The sequence below is a fragment of the Aquarana catesbeiana genome, linkage group LG06, assembly GCF_042186555.1.
Source record: "Aquarana catesbeiana isolate 2022-GZ linkage group LG06, ASM4218655v1, whole genome shotgun sequence".
Taxonomy (NCBI): domain Eukaryota; kingdom Metazoa; phylum Chordata; class Amphibia; order Anura; family Ranidae; genus Aquarana; species Aquarana catesbeiana.
In genome coordinates, this window is record NC_133329.1 from 40722540 (window position 1) to 40739780 (window position 17241).

Sequence of the window (17241 nt, forward strand, 5' to 3'; positions counted from 1 at the left end):
GGCTGATCCGTGTCCATCTGCAGCCTTGTCTATGCCGGGATAGACAGAGCCGGAACTCCTGTGTACTCGGCTCGCAGTCACGCCCAGTCCCGTCCCTTAGCTCGGCTCCTACGATGGACAGAACAGCGGTCCAATGCCGGGACATCAACACTATGAGCCATCCATGGGGCGGGACTGGGCATGACTGCCTCCTTCCCCTCCGAGGCAGCCTATATTGACGTATAACACACACACGCGTGTTAAGGGGAGAAAAGTGAGTGTTATACACCGATAAATACGGTAGTTTGTGTTTTTTGGAGTCTGTTTGGGTTTTAATATTTTCTGATGTTTTTAATAGTAATCTTTCACCAGTAATTATTAATAATTTTCTTCTATCTAGCGTGAACAACTTGATCAAAAATCCATGCGCTGTAGGTGAGATTGTTATTCCTGATTGAGTGTATGAAAGAAAATGTGATTAGTTACATGAAGAGCTCAATGTTATTTGATATACAGGTGATTACTGTATTTGTAAGGATACAAAATAAGCACTTTGTAGGGTTGTGTTGAGGTTCCTCTCCATTGAGGTTTGTTTCCCTGTACATACAAATACACAATAATCCTGAGATCTCTGCAGACCCATCACTTTTGGTTTTTGTTTTGTATGATTAGACTGTTTCTCATGCTTTGTGGTATGTAAAAATTTACACAAAAAAAAAAAAAAAAAAAAAAAAAAAAAAAAAAAAGCCATGTTTACCCCCCTCCCCCCTTGTATTCCATTAAAAAAAAAAAAAAACCACACTACCCTAATAGGCGGTGTTTTCATTAGATTGTAATTGATGTGTATTGGGTCTTTAACGCCTATATTGTGTTATTAGTTGGGGGGTCTATACCTCAATCCAGAAAATATCACATCATTGCCTCTAGGTGGAGCTGATGATCACAGGAAATAAACACAGCAAATTATAAGATGAAACAATCAGCGCCACAAGTAATTAATATTGTGATGTTTAAATAAGATAACCTAATAATAAACGTGCACAGCTGTTAAACATTCCAAGTGTTACACCACACTAATTTCAAAATGGATAGTAAATAATAAAATGTAGCACTATGTGTAAAATTATAAATATAAAGTGCAAATCTCTAAAATAAATAAATCCTACATATAAATGAATAGTCCATAAAATGAAAAAAAAAAAAATATGAAGAAATAAAACATGAAAAACTCTTCTTGTGATCAGTGTATCCACACAATTCCACCACAGTGATTGTTCGTCCTCAAAAGGAGTGCACACCACCACCAGTAAAAATGCGCGTCAAAACTCATATGAGGATCTCCCCACGAGCTCTTTGCTCTCACTTCCTCTTCCCAATCAATGGTGGGTAATCCTACTGAGGAAGGCCTGTGATTGGCCGATACGCGTCTAGAAGGGAGGAGCTGATAGTCACGTCCAGCCAAGCACTGTGTATGTGGACACGGCGGTGCTACTCTGGAGGTTTTTAAAGTTTTTATTTTGTAAGTGCAACTTGTCTATTTGGGGGCTTTGAATAAAATTTGTATACGGAGAACACTATGGTCTCTATACTTATTATTTACATGTCCTGAACTCATGGAATCTTGAACCAAGCTGGGAGATGATCCGCTTCTTTGGATATTAATGAGCTGAGTTACCATTAAGAAAAGAGCCATCTGGATTACTCACCATTGATTGGGAAGAGGAAGTGAGAGCAAAGAGCTCGTGGGGAGATCCGCATAGGAATTTTGACTCATTTGGGAGGTGATCGCGCATTTTTACTGGTGGTGGTGTGCACTCCTTGTGAGGACAAACAATCACTGTGGTGGACTTGTGTGGATACACTGATCAAAAGAAGAGTTTTTCATGTTTTAGTTCTTCATTTTATGGACTATTCATTTATATGTAAGTTATTTAGTTATTTTAGAGATTTGCACTTTATAGTTATAATTTTACACATAGCGCTACATTATTTACTAAAACATAGCAAATTACCATGATTATATATGACACTGGTGTGCAAGGAAATTTGCATGCCAGTTTTTTTCCTAATTCTATTGGGCTCTGTTCACACAGTGCAATTTCAGATGCAACTTGAGTTGCACAGAATTGCATGACAATGGCATTCACATAGTTTAATGGTGCCCGTTCGCCCCAATGCAACTCAGCATGGCGTACTTTGGAAGAGGTTCCTGTACTACATCGGTGTGATTCCAGCACCATTTTGGCCCTAAAGAATATGCAAACATCCAAGTTGCACAACATAATCACACTGGAAATCGTTGGATTGCTGCAGTGTGAATGTAGCCTTAAAGTGTTTCTAAACCCAGGACTCTGCATTCACTATATCTGGTCTCCCATAGTACACAGAACATGGAAATGCAATTATTTTAGTAAATATAGTAAACTGCTAAATACTTTTTCTCATTAGCAGTCTTGAGACTTCATTCAGTGTCTGGTTAAAGCTTTTAGAAGGAGTTTTCATTCTCCACCGATTGCAGAATCAGCCTGCAGGACCCCTGACCCTCTGTCTGGAGAGTGTGCCGATTGGCCCTGTGCTGATCACATGCACTTCCCAAGAAAAAATAAAATACTCTCTAGCGATACACACCAAACTGAGCATGTGCAGAGTGCCCCCTAGGCTCTGTACTATCAGGAGATGGATTAGAGACAGTGGAAGAAGGGGAGGATCAGAAGGGGGGACAGGATCAAACAGCCTTTTTACACAATGCAGAGGATTAACCCCTTAGATTCCACAGTGAGTATAACAAGCATACTTTACTGCATATACAGACGGATTTTATAGTTGTGGGTTCAGTAACACTTTAACCACTTGCTGACCAGCTGCCACAGTTTTACTGTGGGAGAATGGCACGGCTGGGCAAAGCGACGTTATGTTATGTCGTTTTTCCCTGTGGCCACTAGGGGCGCGCGAGTGCCCGCTGCACGCCTACCGAGCTGATGCGATCGCCTCTGAGACACGGAGAACCAGGATCTGTGTGTGTAAACACACAGTTTCCAGTTCTCTGAGGGGAGAAGTGACAGATCGTCTGTTCATACAGAGTATAAACAGCGATCTATCGCTTCCCCTACACAGTCCCCTCCCCCCTTCAGTTAGAACACACACTAGGGAACACATTAACCCCTTGATCACCCCCTAGTGTTAACCCCTTCCCTGCCAGTGACATTTTTACAGTAATCAATGCATTTTAATAGCACTGATCGCTGTATTAATGCCAATGGTCCCAAAATTGTCCCATGTGTCCGCCATAATGTCGCAGTCACAAAAAAAAAATAAAAAAAAAATTTATGATATAGCAGATCGCCACCATTACTAGTAAAAGAAAAATTTATAATAATAATAATAATAATAATAATAATAATAATAATAATAAAGCCATAAAACTATCCCCTATTTTGTAGAAGCAAACTAATACGCTTATTGAAATTTTTTTTTTTTTACCACAAATATGTAGAAGAATACATATGGGCCTAAACTGAGGAAAAAAAAAATTTTTATATATATTTGGGGGATATTTATTATAGCAAAAAATATTATTTTTTCAAAATGGTCGCTTTTTTTTTGTTTATAGCGCAAAAAATAAAATCTGCAGAGGTGATCAAATACCACCAAAAGAAAGCTCTATTTGTGGGGGAAAAAAAAAAGTCGTCAATTTTGTTTGGGTGCAACATCGCACGACCGCGCAATTGTCAGTTAAAGCGAACAGTGCCGAGTCACAAAAAGTGCTCTGGTCAGGAAGGAGGTAAAATCTTCCGGGGCTGAAGTGGTTAAAGTGGTTCTAAAGACACTTCATAAATTCTATGCATTATGATAAAAAACCTGTGTGTAGCAGCCCCCCTTAGACCCCCCCTAATACTTACCTGAGCCCCATCTCGATCCAGCAATGTTGCACAAGAGGCTTGGCTGTCTGGAACGCTCCCTCATTGGCTGCTGTCAATAAAAAAAGTCAGTGAGCCAATGAGGAGAGTGGGGGTGGGGCTTGTGTGCTCCCATAGGAAGCCGCTTGCTGTGGTGGCACTTGGCAGGTGGGAGGGGCCAGAAACGCTGGCGAGGGACCTGAGAAAAGGAGGATCCGGGCTGCTCTGTGCAAAAACAACTGCACAAAGCAGGAACGTATAACAGGTTTGTTATTTTTAAACAAAAAATAAAAAAAAGAGACTTTAGTATCAATTCAATGTTGTAGTGTATGAACGTTGAAGCCCAAATTCAACATTCTGTGTTTTACATAATTCCATTTACTTGGAGGGGAGACAGAGATTGACTTCTTTCACTGTCCAGTCACAGGCTGGGGATAGATCCAGGATGACTTGGGCTCAGAGGAAGTGGGAGGAATGATGATGGCCATCAGACTGAGGACCTCTAGCAGCAGAAAGGCACGGAGGGGGAAATCTGAGTTACTTACCGGTAACGTCCTTTTCCAGGAGTCTTTCAGGACAGCATCATAGAGAGACCTTGGCTCCTCCCCTCTTGAGGAAACACCGCCTTCAATTTCAGGATTTAATCCTCACCGTCCCCCCGGCCCCTCAGTTCTTCCAGAGGACCTCCGGCAAGCTGGGGAGACACAAGAACACCTCATAATATTCTAAATCTTACCTGACGTTCTCCTGCGATGAGTTCTTCAGGAATGTCCCCAAAAATTTGGGTGGGTATCTGTGCTGTCCTGAAAGACTCCTGGAAAAGGACATTACCGGTAAGTAACTCCGATTTTTCCATTTCCGTCTTTCAGGACAGCACCATAGAGAGTATAAGCGAGCACCTTACCTTAGGGTGGGACTACTGCCTGCAGAACTTTACGACCAAAAGCCTGGTCTTTTGCTGACAGTAGATCCAATCTGTAGTGCCTCACGAACGTGTCAAATCTGGACCACGTTGCCGCCCTACAGATCTGCTCCGGAGACACACCAGCCCACTCTGCCTGAAAAGTCGCCATTGCCCTGGTGGAATGTGCCCTAATGCCTTCCGGGGGGCTCAAACCCACTGACTACGTAAGCCTGGATAATGGCTAACCTTAACCACCTGGCTATTGTACGCCTAGAGGCTCTGCAGCCCTTTCTAATTCCTGAAAATACAAAAAAAAGACTCAGACCTTCTAAATGGTTTTGTACCTTGCAAGTACTGAAGGACACACCTTCTAAACGTCCAATTTATGAAAAATAAGTTCCTGTTCCCTCACAGGATTCGAACAGAAGGTGGGCAAAACAATTTCCTGACCTCTATGAAAACTCGAGGTCACCTTTGGCAAAAAGGCCAGATCAGTTCTAAAAATCACACGGTCCGGAAACCCCTGGAAAAACGGTGTTCTAATAGAAAGGGCTTCGAATTCACTCACTCTCCTTGCCGTAGTGATCGCCACCAGAAACACCGTTTTGAGGGTGATCCATTTTAATGTACAAGCCTCTAACGGCTCAAAAGGTTCCACCGTAAAGGCCTGTAAAACTAAAGAAAGATCCCACATTGGGAAAGAGGAGACTCTAACTGGTCTCTGCCTGCTTAAGGCATAAAAAAAAAACCTAACTATCCACGGGTCTATTGCTAGCTGTTTTTCCAAAAAAACGCTCAGAGCAGATCCTTGTCCTTTTAGGGTGCTAAGGGCTAACCCCTTTTCCACCCCTGATTGCAGAAATTCTAATATTGCTATGGGACTGCGCACTTCAAAAGGAACTTTCTGTGCACCAGCTATTGAAACGTTTCCACGTCTTCAGGTAGATAACCTGCATTTCTCTTTCTGCAATTTAGGAGGGTTTCCACTAAACGATCTGAGAAACCCTTGCCCTTTAGCAATTCCTTTTCAGTAGCCAAGCTGCGAGGCTCTACCTCTCCACCTGAGGACAAAAGATTGGCCCCTGAGAAAGAAGATTCTCCTGGATTGGCAGAAACCAGGGAAGTTCCGCTGCTAGACTCCTTAGAATGGAGAACCACGGCCTCCTGGGCCAGTGAGGAGCAGTTAGAATAAGCGTTGTGTTTTCTAATTGGAATTTTCTCAGTACCGCTGGAATCAGTACGGGGGGGGAGGCATAACACCCGGCGAAAGACCAGCTCTGTGCCAATGCGTCCACTGCAAGTGCCCTGTCCCATCTGTTCAGGGAAAAGAAAAGACGTGTCTTCCAGTTTTCTCTCGAAGCGAAAAGGTCTACACAAGGCCTTCCCCACTTTCGAGATATTGCCTCGAAGACCTCCTGGTTCAGAACCCAGTCGCCTTCTCTCAGCAACCTCCTTCTGAGGAAATCAGCCACCTGATTTTGTTCCCCCTTCAAATGCACCACCGAAAAGGGACAGGACATTTGTTTCGGCCCATTTGAGAATAGATTCTGAGGACCCACAGGGATCTGCTTTTGGTACTCTCCTGCCTGTTTATATAGGCTACCGCTGAGGAGTTGTCTGGTCTGACTTTTTACATGCTGCCCCTGGAGTGCCCCCTGAAATGCTCTGAGTGCCAAGGCTATGGCTCTCAGCTCCCTCCAGTTCGAGGACCTTGTTACGTCCCTTCTCGGCCAGACACTCTGAACCATATGGGAATCTAGATGCGTGCCCCAACCTGTGCCACTCGCATCGGTCGTGATACTTTTGGACACTTGTAGGACCCAATCCAGACCTTGTGAAAGATTGGCCCCCCTTCTCCACCACCAGAGGACCTCTTGACCTGACTCGGTACCGTTATCAGGGAGTCCAAAGACCCCTGACTGCCATTCCAGACCCTCAGGATGAATAATTGTAGAGGGCGAAAATGTAATCCTGCCCACTGCACTGCTGGAAGGGATGCGGTCAGTAAACTCAAAGCTGACATAGCTTTCCTTACAGATAACTGATGATTGCCCTGGAGTAGCAACATTGCACTGTCCACCTTCTGGATTTTTTCCAATGGAAGGAAGATTTTCTCCTTTGTTGAATCCAACACGTAACCCAGAAAGACCACCCTTTGAGACGGTACCAAGTTGGATTTCTCCAGGTTCAAGAGCCATCCTAGATTCTCCAGGATGTCTCTTGTTGACTTTAGATCCCACGACAACTGTTCCGAGAAGAGGCAAAGAGGAGTAGATTGTCTAAGTATGCGTTTACTGAGATGCCTCTGAGCCGCAGAAAAGCTAAGACCTCCACCATAACCTTGGTATAGATACGGGGGGGGGGGGGGATATCCCGAAGGGAAGGGCCCTGAACTGGAAGTGAAATGTCCCTTCTTTGGTATTCACTGTCAGCCTGAGGAACTTCTGACACCCTTCTGCGATGGGAATGTGTAGGTAGGCATCTTTCAAGTCCACCAATGCCATGAAGCAGTTCGGGGGAAGGAGCGCCTTTACCGAGTAGATAGAGTCCATTCGGAACCTCTTGTAGGTGAGCGAGACATTCAGAGGCTTCAGGTTTAGGATGAGCCTGAACTTCCGACGGTTTGCGGACCACAAAGACGTGGGAATAAAAGCCTTTGCCTGTCTCGCTTTCTGGGACTCGTACAACCACCTCCTGTTCCGCCAACTCTTGCAGAGAGGAAAGAAGAGCTGATGACCTTTCTGTGCATTTTGGCAGCGTGGTGACCAAGAGTCTGCGTGGTGGAGGATCTGCAAACTCTAACCGGTACCCTCTTCTTATGATCCCAGAAATAAATTGGTTGGAGGTGATCGTCTCCCACTGTGGGAGGAAGCACCCCAATCTTCCCCCCACTGTGGTCCCGTCACTTGGCCTTTTTGGGCTGTTCAGGAAGGCGAAAAATAGCTCCCCCACGTCCCTTGCCCTTTTGACCCCAACCTTTTTTCTGTTCAGTTTTTGGGGGGTCAAACTTCTTCCGGGGGCGAGACTTCCTTTTAGTCTCTGCAAATTTCCTTTTAAAAGGAAAGGCCTTTTTCCTGTCGGCTGTCCGATCCAAGACGGCCTCCAAACCAGGTCCAAACAGCAAGTCCCCTGTGAGAGGAATTCCGCAAAGTTTAACTTTAGATGCGGTATCTCCCTGCCATGTCTTAAGCCATAACGCTCTCCTTGCTGAATTGGATAATGCTGCCGATCTTGCGGACATACGCACCGATTCTGCCGAGGCGTCCGCAAGATAAGCCACCGCTTTAAGGAGCATAGGGAAAGATGACAGGATCGTTTCCTTAGATGGCCCTGCCTCTATGTGTGCTTAAATCTGCGTCAACCAATATTACATGCTCCGTGCCACCACTGTGGACGCCATGGCAGGCTTGAGGTTACCCAGAGAGGAATCCCAGGACTTTTTCAAGAGGGAGTCAATCCTCTTGTCCATGGGATCTGGGAGCTCCCCCATGTCCTCAAAAGCCAGGTCAGTATGTCTGGAGACTTGAGAAAAGGCCGTGTCTAGTCTAGGAGATTTATTCCATACCAACGCCTCCTCCTCAGCAAAAGGGAAATCTCCGTTTCAGAGTTCTGGAAAAGAAAGGCTTCCTTTCCAGGTCCTGCCACTCTTTTGATGGCATCAACCAAAACCTCATGGACCGGAAACACTCTCCTTTTATGCTCTCCCAGGCCCCTATGCATCTGGTCATGGAGAGATAATTTCTTCCTTTCCTCCTGGATTCCTAAAGTGGTATGGATAGCTCCTAAAAGCTCCTCCACTTCTTCCAGCGAAAGTTTATAGCGAGAGGCTGTTGTTGATTCCCCATCCACTTCCTCTCCCTCCGACTCCCCCTGGGGGTCTGAAGAACCGCTATCAGGCTCCTCCTCAACCTCCTGTCTAGCGCCTCCTGGATTCTCTCCACTCCCAGAGGGAGCATCCATTAAGTCTGGAGCAATACTCCGTTGTGCTGGTGGAGAAATGACCTGGGGCTGTGGCAACTGAAAACTAGAAAAAAGGGTTTTAAAAGTTTGCACAGTGCTAGAAAGTTCCTTGACGGACGCTGCTAGATCCGAACACTTTTCCACAGACTGCTCCGTTAGTAACCCCTCAATATACTCCTTACAAAGTGGTTTGGACCAAGACTCCCCCAACGTGGCTCTGCATGAAGGACATTTTTTCTTGGGATTATGGGGTGACTTGCTTTTCTCTGCAGATTTGCTCTGAAAATTAAAAAAAAAAAAAAAAAAATTAATCAGAGAATCTATCCACCAGCATCTCCAGAGGGCCACCAGGGGTGCTCTTCCCAGGATCAACCACCACCCCTGGTGGCCCTCTGTGGAGATGCTGGTGGATAGATTCTCTGATTTTTTTTTTTTTTTTTTTAATTTTCCCTGGTTACCAACTCCCCCCCCACCCCCAGAGGGAACAAACACCTGTGGAGCTTTACAGAAAGGGCTTAAGGGAAGACCACCCCAGGGTTCCCCTTACCTTTGAGGTGGCTGGTGCAGGAATCTCCGGGAGCAGTTTGAGAAGCCTCTGCATTAGCTATTGGTCCCTAGCGATGTCTCCCCACCGGAGGAAACACCAGAACTGAGGGGCCGGTGAGGATAAAATCCTGAAATTGAAGGCGGTGTTTCCTCAAGAGGGGAGGAGCCAAGGTCTCTCTATGGTGCTGTCCTCTCTATAGTGCTGTCCTGAAAGACGGAAATGGGAAAATATCAATTTTATATTATAACATTTATTATGACAGCCTTGGCAGAAACATGACTTTAATTTTGCTGTTTGTTGTCTAAACTACATGTGTTTTCCCATTCTGTGTTCCCCGCTGTAGAGGATTTTAAATACTGGACCATAGATGAAGATGGTGGTGATAAATGGACGATTGAAGATTTACCTGGAGATGCAGGACAGTTTTTTCCAGATCCAACGGTCAAAAAATACTTTGTAACCTCTTACCAGTAAGGCCAATTTTCCTTCATTAACACAAAAATGCTGTAAACTGTTTTTTAGATCTTCATTTTATACTTCTAATGGCACATGGGATGGTTGAACTCTGGGGAAAAAAATCCATTGAATACATCTCTGCGCTCGGTACCTATTGGCCTGTTTGAGTTTGCAACTGTGTCTACTACACTGAAATTCCAACAAGTGTCAGCCCTGCCCAGTTATCCGTTGCTGGACTACATAAAGCCTCCTCCTCCTCATCTCCAGTACATAAGGAGGAACTGACTCAGGAGTCTCCAAACTATGGCCCTACAGTTGTTCCGGAACTACAATTCCCATCATGCCTAGTCAGGTCTGTGAATGTCAGAGTTTTACAATGCCTCATGGGACATGTCATTCCGCAACAGCTGGAGAGCCGTAGTTTGGAGATCCCTGAGCTGACTGTTTTACTTGCTAAATTATAAACAATACCAACATTCTCTTCCGATTGGCCCCAAAAGAAACAAACCAATTCTCAGTCTCCTGGGAGTAATAATAAAGATACACTATACTACCATAAGTATTGGGACACCTGCCTTTACACGCACATTAACTTTAATGGTATTCCAGTCTTAGTCCGTAGGGTTCGATATTGAGTTGGCCCCACCCTTTACAACTATAACAGCTTCAACTCTTCTGGGAAGGCCGTCCACAAGGTTTAGGAGTGTGTCTATGGGAATGTTTGACCATTCTTCCAGAAGCGCATTTGTGAGGTCAGGCACTGATGTTGGACGAGAAGGCCTGGCTCGCAGTCTACACTCTAATTCATCCCAAAGGTGTTCTATCGGGTTGAGGTCAGGACTTTGTGCAGGCCAGTCAATTTCCTCCACCCCAAACTTACTTACCCATGTCTTTATGGACCTTGCTTTGTGCATTGGTGTGCAGTCATGTTGGAACAGGAAGGGGCCATCCCCAAACTGTTCCAACAAAGTTGGGAGCACTCTTAATGACGCCTTAAGAGTTCCCTTCACAGGAACTAAGGGGCCAAGCCTAACCCCTGAAATACAACCCCACAACATAATCCCCCCTCCACCAAATGATTTGGACCAGTGCACAAAGCAAGGTCCATGAAGACATAGATGAGTGAGTTTGGGGTGGAGGAACTTGACCGGCCTGCACAGTGCTGTACTCAACCTGATAGAAAACATAGTTATATAGTTAGGTTGAATAAAGAGACAAGTCCATCTGGTTCAACCAATAAAAAAAAAAAAAAAAAAAAAAAAAAAAAAAAAAACACAAAAACAAACACACACACACACTTAGGCCCCTTTCACACATGCGGACCGTATGTCCGTATTTCATCCATCCGTTTTCGGATGAAATACGGACATACATGCATCCCTATGGGATAGCGGGTGTCAGCGGATGTACATCCGCTAACACCCGATGTTGTCCGGCTCCGCTCTCGTCCGATTCTGCGGACGGAAGAAAATCCATAGGGGAGAGCGGAGATCTGACAGGGTGGTCCCTGCACAGTGTGCGGGTCCCACCCTGTCATCTGCCTGCTCAGCTGGGGAAAGCGGAGCGATCCCCGCTGAGCAGCGGATAAACACGGGGCGGATCAACACGGATCCGTCCCGTGTGAAAGGGGCCTAAATCCAGAGGAAGGCAACCCCTCCCCCAGCAAAGCATGATCCAACTTGCTACAGCAGGGGAAAAAAAAAAATTCCTTTCTGATCCCCCCCCCAAGAGGCAATCTGATATTCCCTGGATCAACTTTACCTTTAAATGTTAGTACCCAGTTATATTCTTTGTAACTTTTAAATGATGATAGTGTTCCTTCATTTTTATAATTTTTAAAAGCTCTTTATTATTATGTATAGCTTTTTTAACTTTGGCCGTGAGCCACATAGGTTTTATTTTTAGCTTTTTAAATATATTGCCCGTGGGAATGTACTTTGCAGTGAGTTCCCATACAGTCTTTTTGAAGATTTCCCATTTCTGTTCATCGATGCCAATATTCCCTCCCAGTCTACAGTAGGTTTTGGAGAGCAGCCCTGATCCTTGGAAATTTTGCTCTTAAAGTTAAGGCGTTTTTATATTTCCCGTATGTGTTTGTTGCTTACAGCCAACATTAAATTAAATCTTGTTATGGTCACTGCTACCAAGATGTTTTTATATATGAATTATTAGTAATAAACCTGACCTCACAAATGCTCTTCTGGAAGAATGGTCAAACATTCCCATAGACACACTCCTAAACCTTGTGGACAGCCTTCCCAGAAGCTGTTATAGCTGCAAAGGGTGGGCCAACCCAATTTGAACCCTACAAACTAAGACTGAGCCATAACTCCTGGTACTTTTTCTCCAGGAGGCCAGCATGAAACCTGTCTGAGCGGCTCATGAGCCGCTGGAACGGTTTCCGAATCGGCGGAAGGGGACATCAACAAACCCCCCGCCCCCCACCCTTCTGAAGCTCGCTAGCATTTCTCGGGCTTTCCACTTCCACCACTTCATCTGAGAAATGATCCGGCAGTGCAGCCAGCTGCTCCCATAGATGATTAAAGAGTTAACAATCCTTGATCGTCTCTATGGCTTTGGAGGACCAGAGAGACGCCATGATGTATTTTGCAGTCCAGGCTGGAAGAATTATATATAGTGATATTGGGGTATTTAGCTCAGTGGTAGATGCATCTTCACATAGTGATTCCACAGCAGTCAGTTATCAGGTTTGAGGGCATGGCAGCCAGTTTTTATTGACAGGAACAAAATAAAAGTTTATATACAGGATTTGCCACACAGGGCTTCTCCTCCAGTAAATTCATACAACCGAAAATGCCAAGCCTCCTGGCTCCTAGGCTTATTTTGCATTGCAGTTCCCTGCTGAACCGACCTACTCCTGGCCTCAACAGGATTCTCCAGAACCTTGGGTTTGCTTACTGTCCCCCAGACTTCAGGACTTCCTTCAGCCCCCTTGGACTTGCTAGTCGCTTTGGCTCTCCCAGCCTCCCAGACCCCTCTCTGATCTCACAGGCCCTTGTAGCCGTCCCAACCTTCCCAGTCCTTCAGACACAAAGTCCCCCCTTACCAGGGATGTAGTCTCACACAGGGCAGACAGCTTTTCAGACACAGGTCTGTCTTGATACAGCAGCAAGCTGCACACACTTCACCTTCCTCTACCCTCTGCTCTCACCAGCCCCTCGTTATATGGGCTGTGTGCACCTGGGCTCACAACCTGCTGGCTCTCCATAAGACCTGGACACAGGGTTAGAGATCCCATCCCACCCAAATCTCTGCGGGATCTCCAAACTACAGAGCCCCATCCGAACATAGCAAAACCTGGAGAAAGCTGCCAAAACAGTTTTCTCTCTTTCAAAGCTATGCTCTGTAGCACTGCAGTCTGCCGACATGCAGACTCTGTGTCCATTTTCCATCCCTTTTCACAGTGACAGGGACTCTCACTATTACATATCCACCCCTTTGTTTCAATCTGGAGGGAGGAACACCAGCACCCATCATGGTTGGGACACCTCTGTGCTGGCTGTCAGCCACGTAGGCTTTTTTCTTTGGGTGCGCTTCCAGGTACGTCCCACCCTGGATCTTAACAGGGTCCTACATTTCTCTATACTCAGCCTTCTCCCTCTTCTTTTTGGGTCCCTGGGCTTATTCATTTTTCTTGGGGAAACTCTGCTTTCCCTGGTCCTTCCTTTCAACTCACTGACATCAGCTTTAACCTTCACTATTAGGTCCTAATACCCTTCTCTGGTTGTCCACGGCAACCACGTCATTATTAACAGCACCAATCATTATCAGATCACCAATTTTGAGATCTCAACTTCCGATACCATCAGTGCTTTTTTCAGAGTTTGTTAGGACCCATCCTGAGGAGGGACCACACACAGGCGAGTGACTATGCTCCAGGGAACTATCACCAAGCTCCACCTCATCTACTGTCCAACGATCCATGGGCGGCTGTCCTAACAAATGACACTGACCCAAGCACAAATCATTCCTTACTGCGATAATGCCAACTGGTGTACACATTACATTGTTACAGCAACCAATACCTTCAGCACTTTCTCCCACAGTGTCTCCGGGTACCTTAACCTGTACCTCTTGGCCAGTGACAGAAAGCATCTCCACTACTGCCGCGTCCATTCTGGGTCCTTCCTTTTCATGAGGTCTAGCAGGTGAGACAGTATCTGCGCCCTCTACTGACCACTGCTCAGTCGCACCTTGGACCGCACCAGCAAAGGTGTTCTCAATCACAGCACCAGGCGGAGAGACCTCTGATATCTCCAACAGTTCCCCTGAGCGACTTCCAATCAACAACTGGAAGTACTGGAAGTACCCCAACCAGGAATTGGGAGATCCTGTGCCAAACGGTTAATAAACATTGGCCCCACCAATTCCACTCTTGGGCAAGGTTTACCGCCTGTACCACCTGGCTCCACCCCTTGGTGCTACGCAGCACCACCTGGTCCGACCGTGATGGAGACACCCAAGTGTACAGTGAGTGTCCAGCATTTCAAGTAAAGTTTCCGGTATTTCTATACATTCCATGTCTAAATTTGTGACCTTTTTAGGGACCCTTCCCTCCTCCAAGACATGGAGGGGCTCATCCAGTGCTGGGACAAGGTCATCTAGAGCCCAGGGCAAACATACCAAATTGCGCCCCCCTAAGATGTATGGGCATTATGTGTCAGCAAAAATCCCTCACCCCCAAACAATCGAGCACTAATCTGCATGCTTACCCCCTAAGCAAATATTCCCCCTCCTCCAAGTACAAATCCAACCCCCCCTATTGAATTTCTCTCCTTCCCAGCACAAAATCTTACCTCCCTATGCCCCCCAGCTAAAATCGTCTCTCCCCATATGCCTCCAGTACAAATCCCCTCTCCCCAAAAAAAGTTCTTCCTCCTAGCACAAATCCCCTAACCCTCAAATATCCTCTGCAAGCACAAATCCTCTGCTCCCCCACCCAAAATCCCCCCAGCAGAAATTCCCTTCCCCTAATTCCCCATCCTAACTCAAATCCCTTTCCCAAAGTTTTCCTTTTACCACAAATACCCCTGAATCATCCCTAATAGCACAACCCCCCCCCCCAAAAAAAAAAAATGTCCCCTCCTAGTATAAAATCTTTTTCCCTTTTACCATATCACCTTTTCAAGCAAAAACCTCCAAAATTCCCCCTCCTAGCACAAATCCCTCTCCAGTTCCCCTCCTAGAACTATTCTTACCCCCTGCTGTCCCCCAAATTCCTCCGCCTAACACAAATCTCCCCCCCCAATCCCTTTGTGGTGCCCCCCTACCTCATATGATACCACAGTGCCCAGGGCAGCTTCCCCTCCTGCCCACCCCTTGTCCCGGCCCTGGGCTCATCCACTGTAGTCTGAGAAGTTGAGACCTTGGAAGAGACCTTCACCTCCTTGGAGGTACCCACCATCACTGCCTGTTGCTCCCCTGGAGCATTGTCAGCCACATGTCTCCTCTTCCCCTCCAACTCAACAATGAGCCTCTGCAGGTCAACAATAGTCACATTGTCACCCTGACACTGGCTATTACTTAGTTGCTGGGCTGTGGACAACCCATCTGCCATGCCTGTGCCCAGAACAGTTCCTTCAGACTGGAGGTCATTAGCCTTTGCAGGGGCTGGTGTACCCTTGAGCACCGGCCATTCTGTGATCCCTCCATTTGGCATAGCAGGTGTTTTGTCCACACCTTTGTTAGACATGATTGATTCGTAATTCCTTGTTAGTTGGCCTAGTGCCGCAAGTGCTTCCTTGCACTAATCAACCCAGTGCCTTGTGGTTCTATCACCGGTGCTCCACAACACTGCATCACCTGCTCTAGAAGGCCCCACAGGAACCTGGGATTCACTAGCCAGAACAGCACACTTGTCACTTCCATCTACCTCACATTGTGACACTATTTTTTTTACCCATATCATACTGAGAGATTGCATCCTCAACCAAGGCAATGTGCAATACCTTATTTTGACCACCTTGCTCTGGTGGCGCTACAAACACATCTAGCTTTAAACTCTCAGGTTTTTATAGGCTGAATTAACCCCTTGCCAACTGGGTTACACTTGGGGTTGTGGGGCTGTGCCCACACACTCTCACTGTATGAATTAGTTCCCCCTTGTTCCACCAGCATAGCACCAGAGCCATCCTGGACAGCCTCTGACTCCAACACATGGAGACCCCATGAGACTTTCATGGACAATCCTGTGCCTCTGCCTGTCATGGGAAATATACTCCTCCCATCATTGGTAGTGAGCACATTACCAACCTCACTCTCAGATATGACATTACAAGAAATACATGTATTGAATTTATTCTTCTCCTCAGTCTTCACGAGTGAATCGGGGGGCTTCAGTAACCAAAACTGCAGTGTTTATCCTCATGACACAACACAGGAAGCACCTACATGGTTAACAGAGGACGGAATTAAAATTAGACTTGAGAAACTTAACATTAATAAATCACCGGGACCAGATGGCTTGCATCCAAGGGTACTTAGGGAACTCAGTCAGGTGATTGCCAGACCGTTGTTCCTAATTTTTACAGACAGTCTATTGACTGGAATGGTACCAGCTGATTGGAGAAAAGCCAATGTAGCACCAATATTTAAAAAGGGCCCAAAAAACATCCCTGGGAATTACAGACCAGTTAGCCTAACATCAATAGTATGTAAACTCTTGGAGGGGATGATAAGGGACTATATACAAGATTTTAGTAATAAGAATGATATCATTAGCAGTAATCAGCATGGATTCATGAAGAATCGTTCTTGCCAAACCAATCTATTAACCTTCTATGAGGAGGTGAGTTGCCATCTAGATAAAGGAAGGCCCGTAGACATGGTGTATCTGGATTTTGCAAAAGCATTTGACACAGTTCCCCATAAACGTTTACTGTACAAAATAAGGTGCGTTGGCATGGACCATAGGGTGAGTACATGGATTGAAAACTGGCTACAAGGGCGTGTTCAGAGGGTGGTGATAAATGGGGAGTACTCAGAATGGTCAGGGGTGGGTAGTGGGGTTTCCCAGGGTTCTGTGCTGGGACCAATCCTATTTAATTTGTTCATAAACGACCTGGAGGATGGGATAAACAGTTCAATCTCTGTATTTGCAGACGATACTAAGCTAAGCAGGGCAATAACTTCTCCGCAGGATGTGGAAATCTTGCAAAAAGACCTGAACAAATTAATGGGGTGGGCGACTACATGGCAAATGAGGTTCAATGTAGAAAAATGTAAAATAATGCATTTGGGTGGCAAAAATATGAATGCAATCTATACACTGGGGGAGAACCTCTGGGGGAATCTAGGATGGAAAAGGACCTGGGGGTCCTAGTGGATGATAGGCTCAGCAATGGCATGCAATGCCAAGCTGCTGCTAATAAAGCAAACAGAATATTGGCATGCATTAAAAGGGGGATCAACTGCAGAGATAAAACGATAATTCTCCCGCTCTACAAGACTCTGGTCCGCCCGCACCTGGAGTATGCTGT

At 45.8% G+C, this 17241-nt stretch overlaps 1 protein-coding gene across 1 annotated transcript in view; it reads left to right on the forward strand.

Annotated features, from left to right (window-relative positions):
• The window catches only part of LOC141148352 (F-box only protein 6-like), a 56369-nt gene that overhangs the window by 29881 nt on the left and 9247 nt on the right, over window positions 1-17241 (forward strand). The window contains exons 3-4 of the mRNA XM_073635743.1: window positions 380-414; window positions 9630-9756. Of these exons, the coding sequence (XP_073491844.1) occupies window positions 380-414; window positions 9630-9756 (162 nt within the window). The remainder of the gene's footprint in view (window positions 1-379; window positions 415-9629; window positions 9757-17241) is intronic.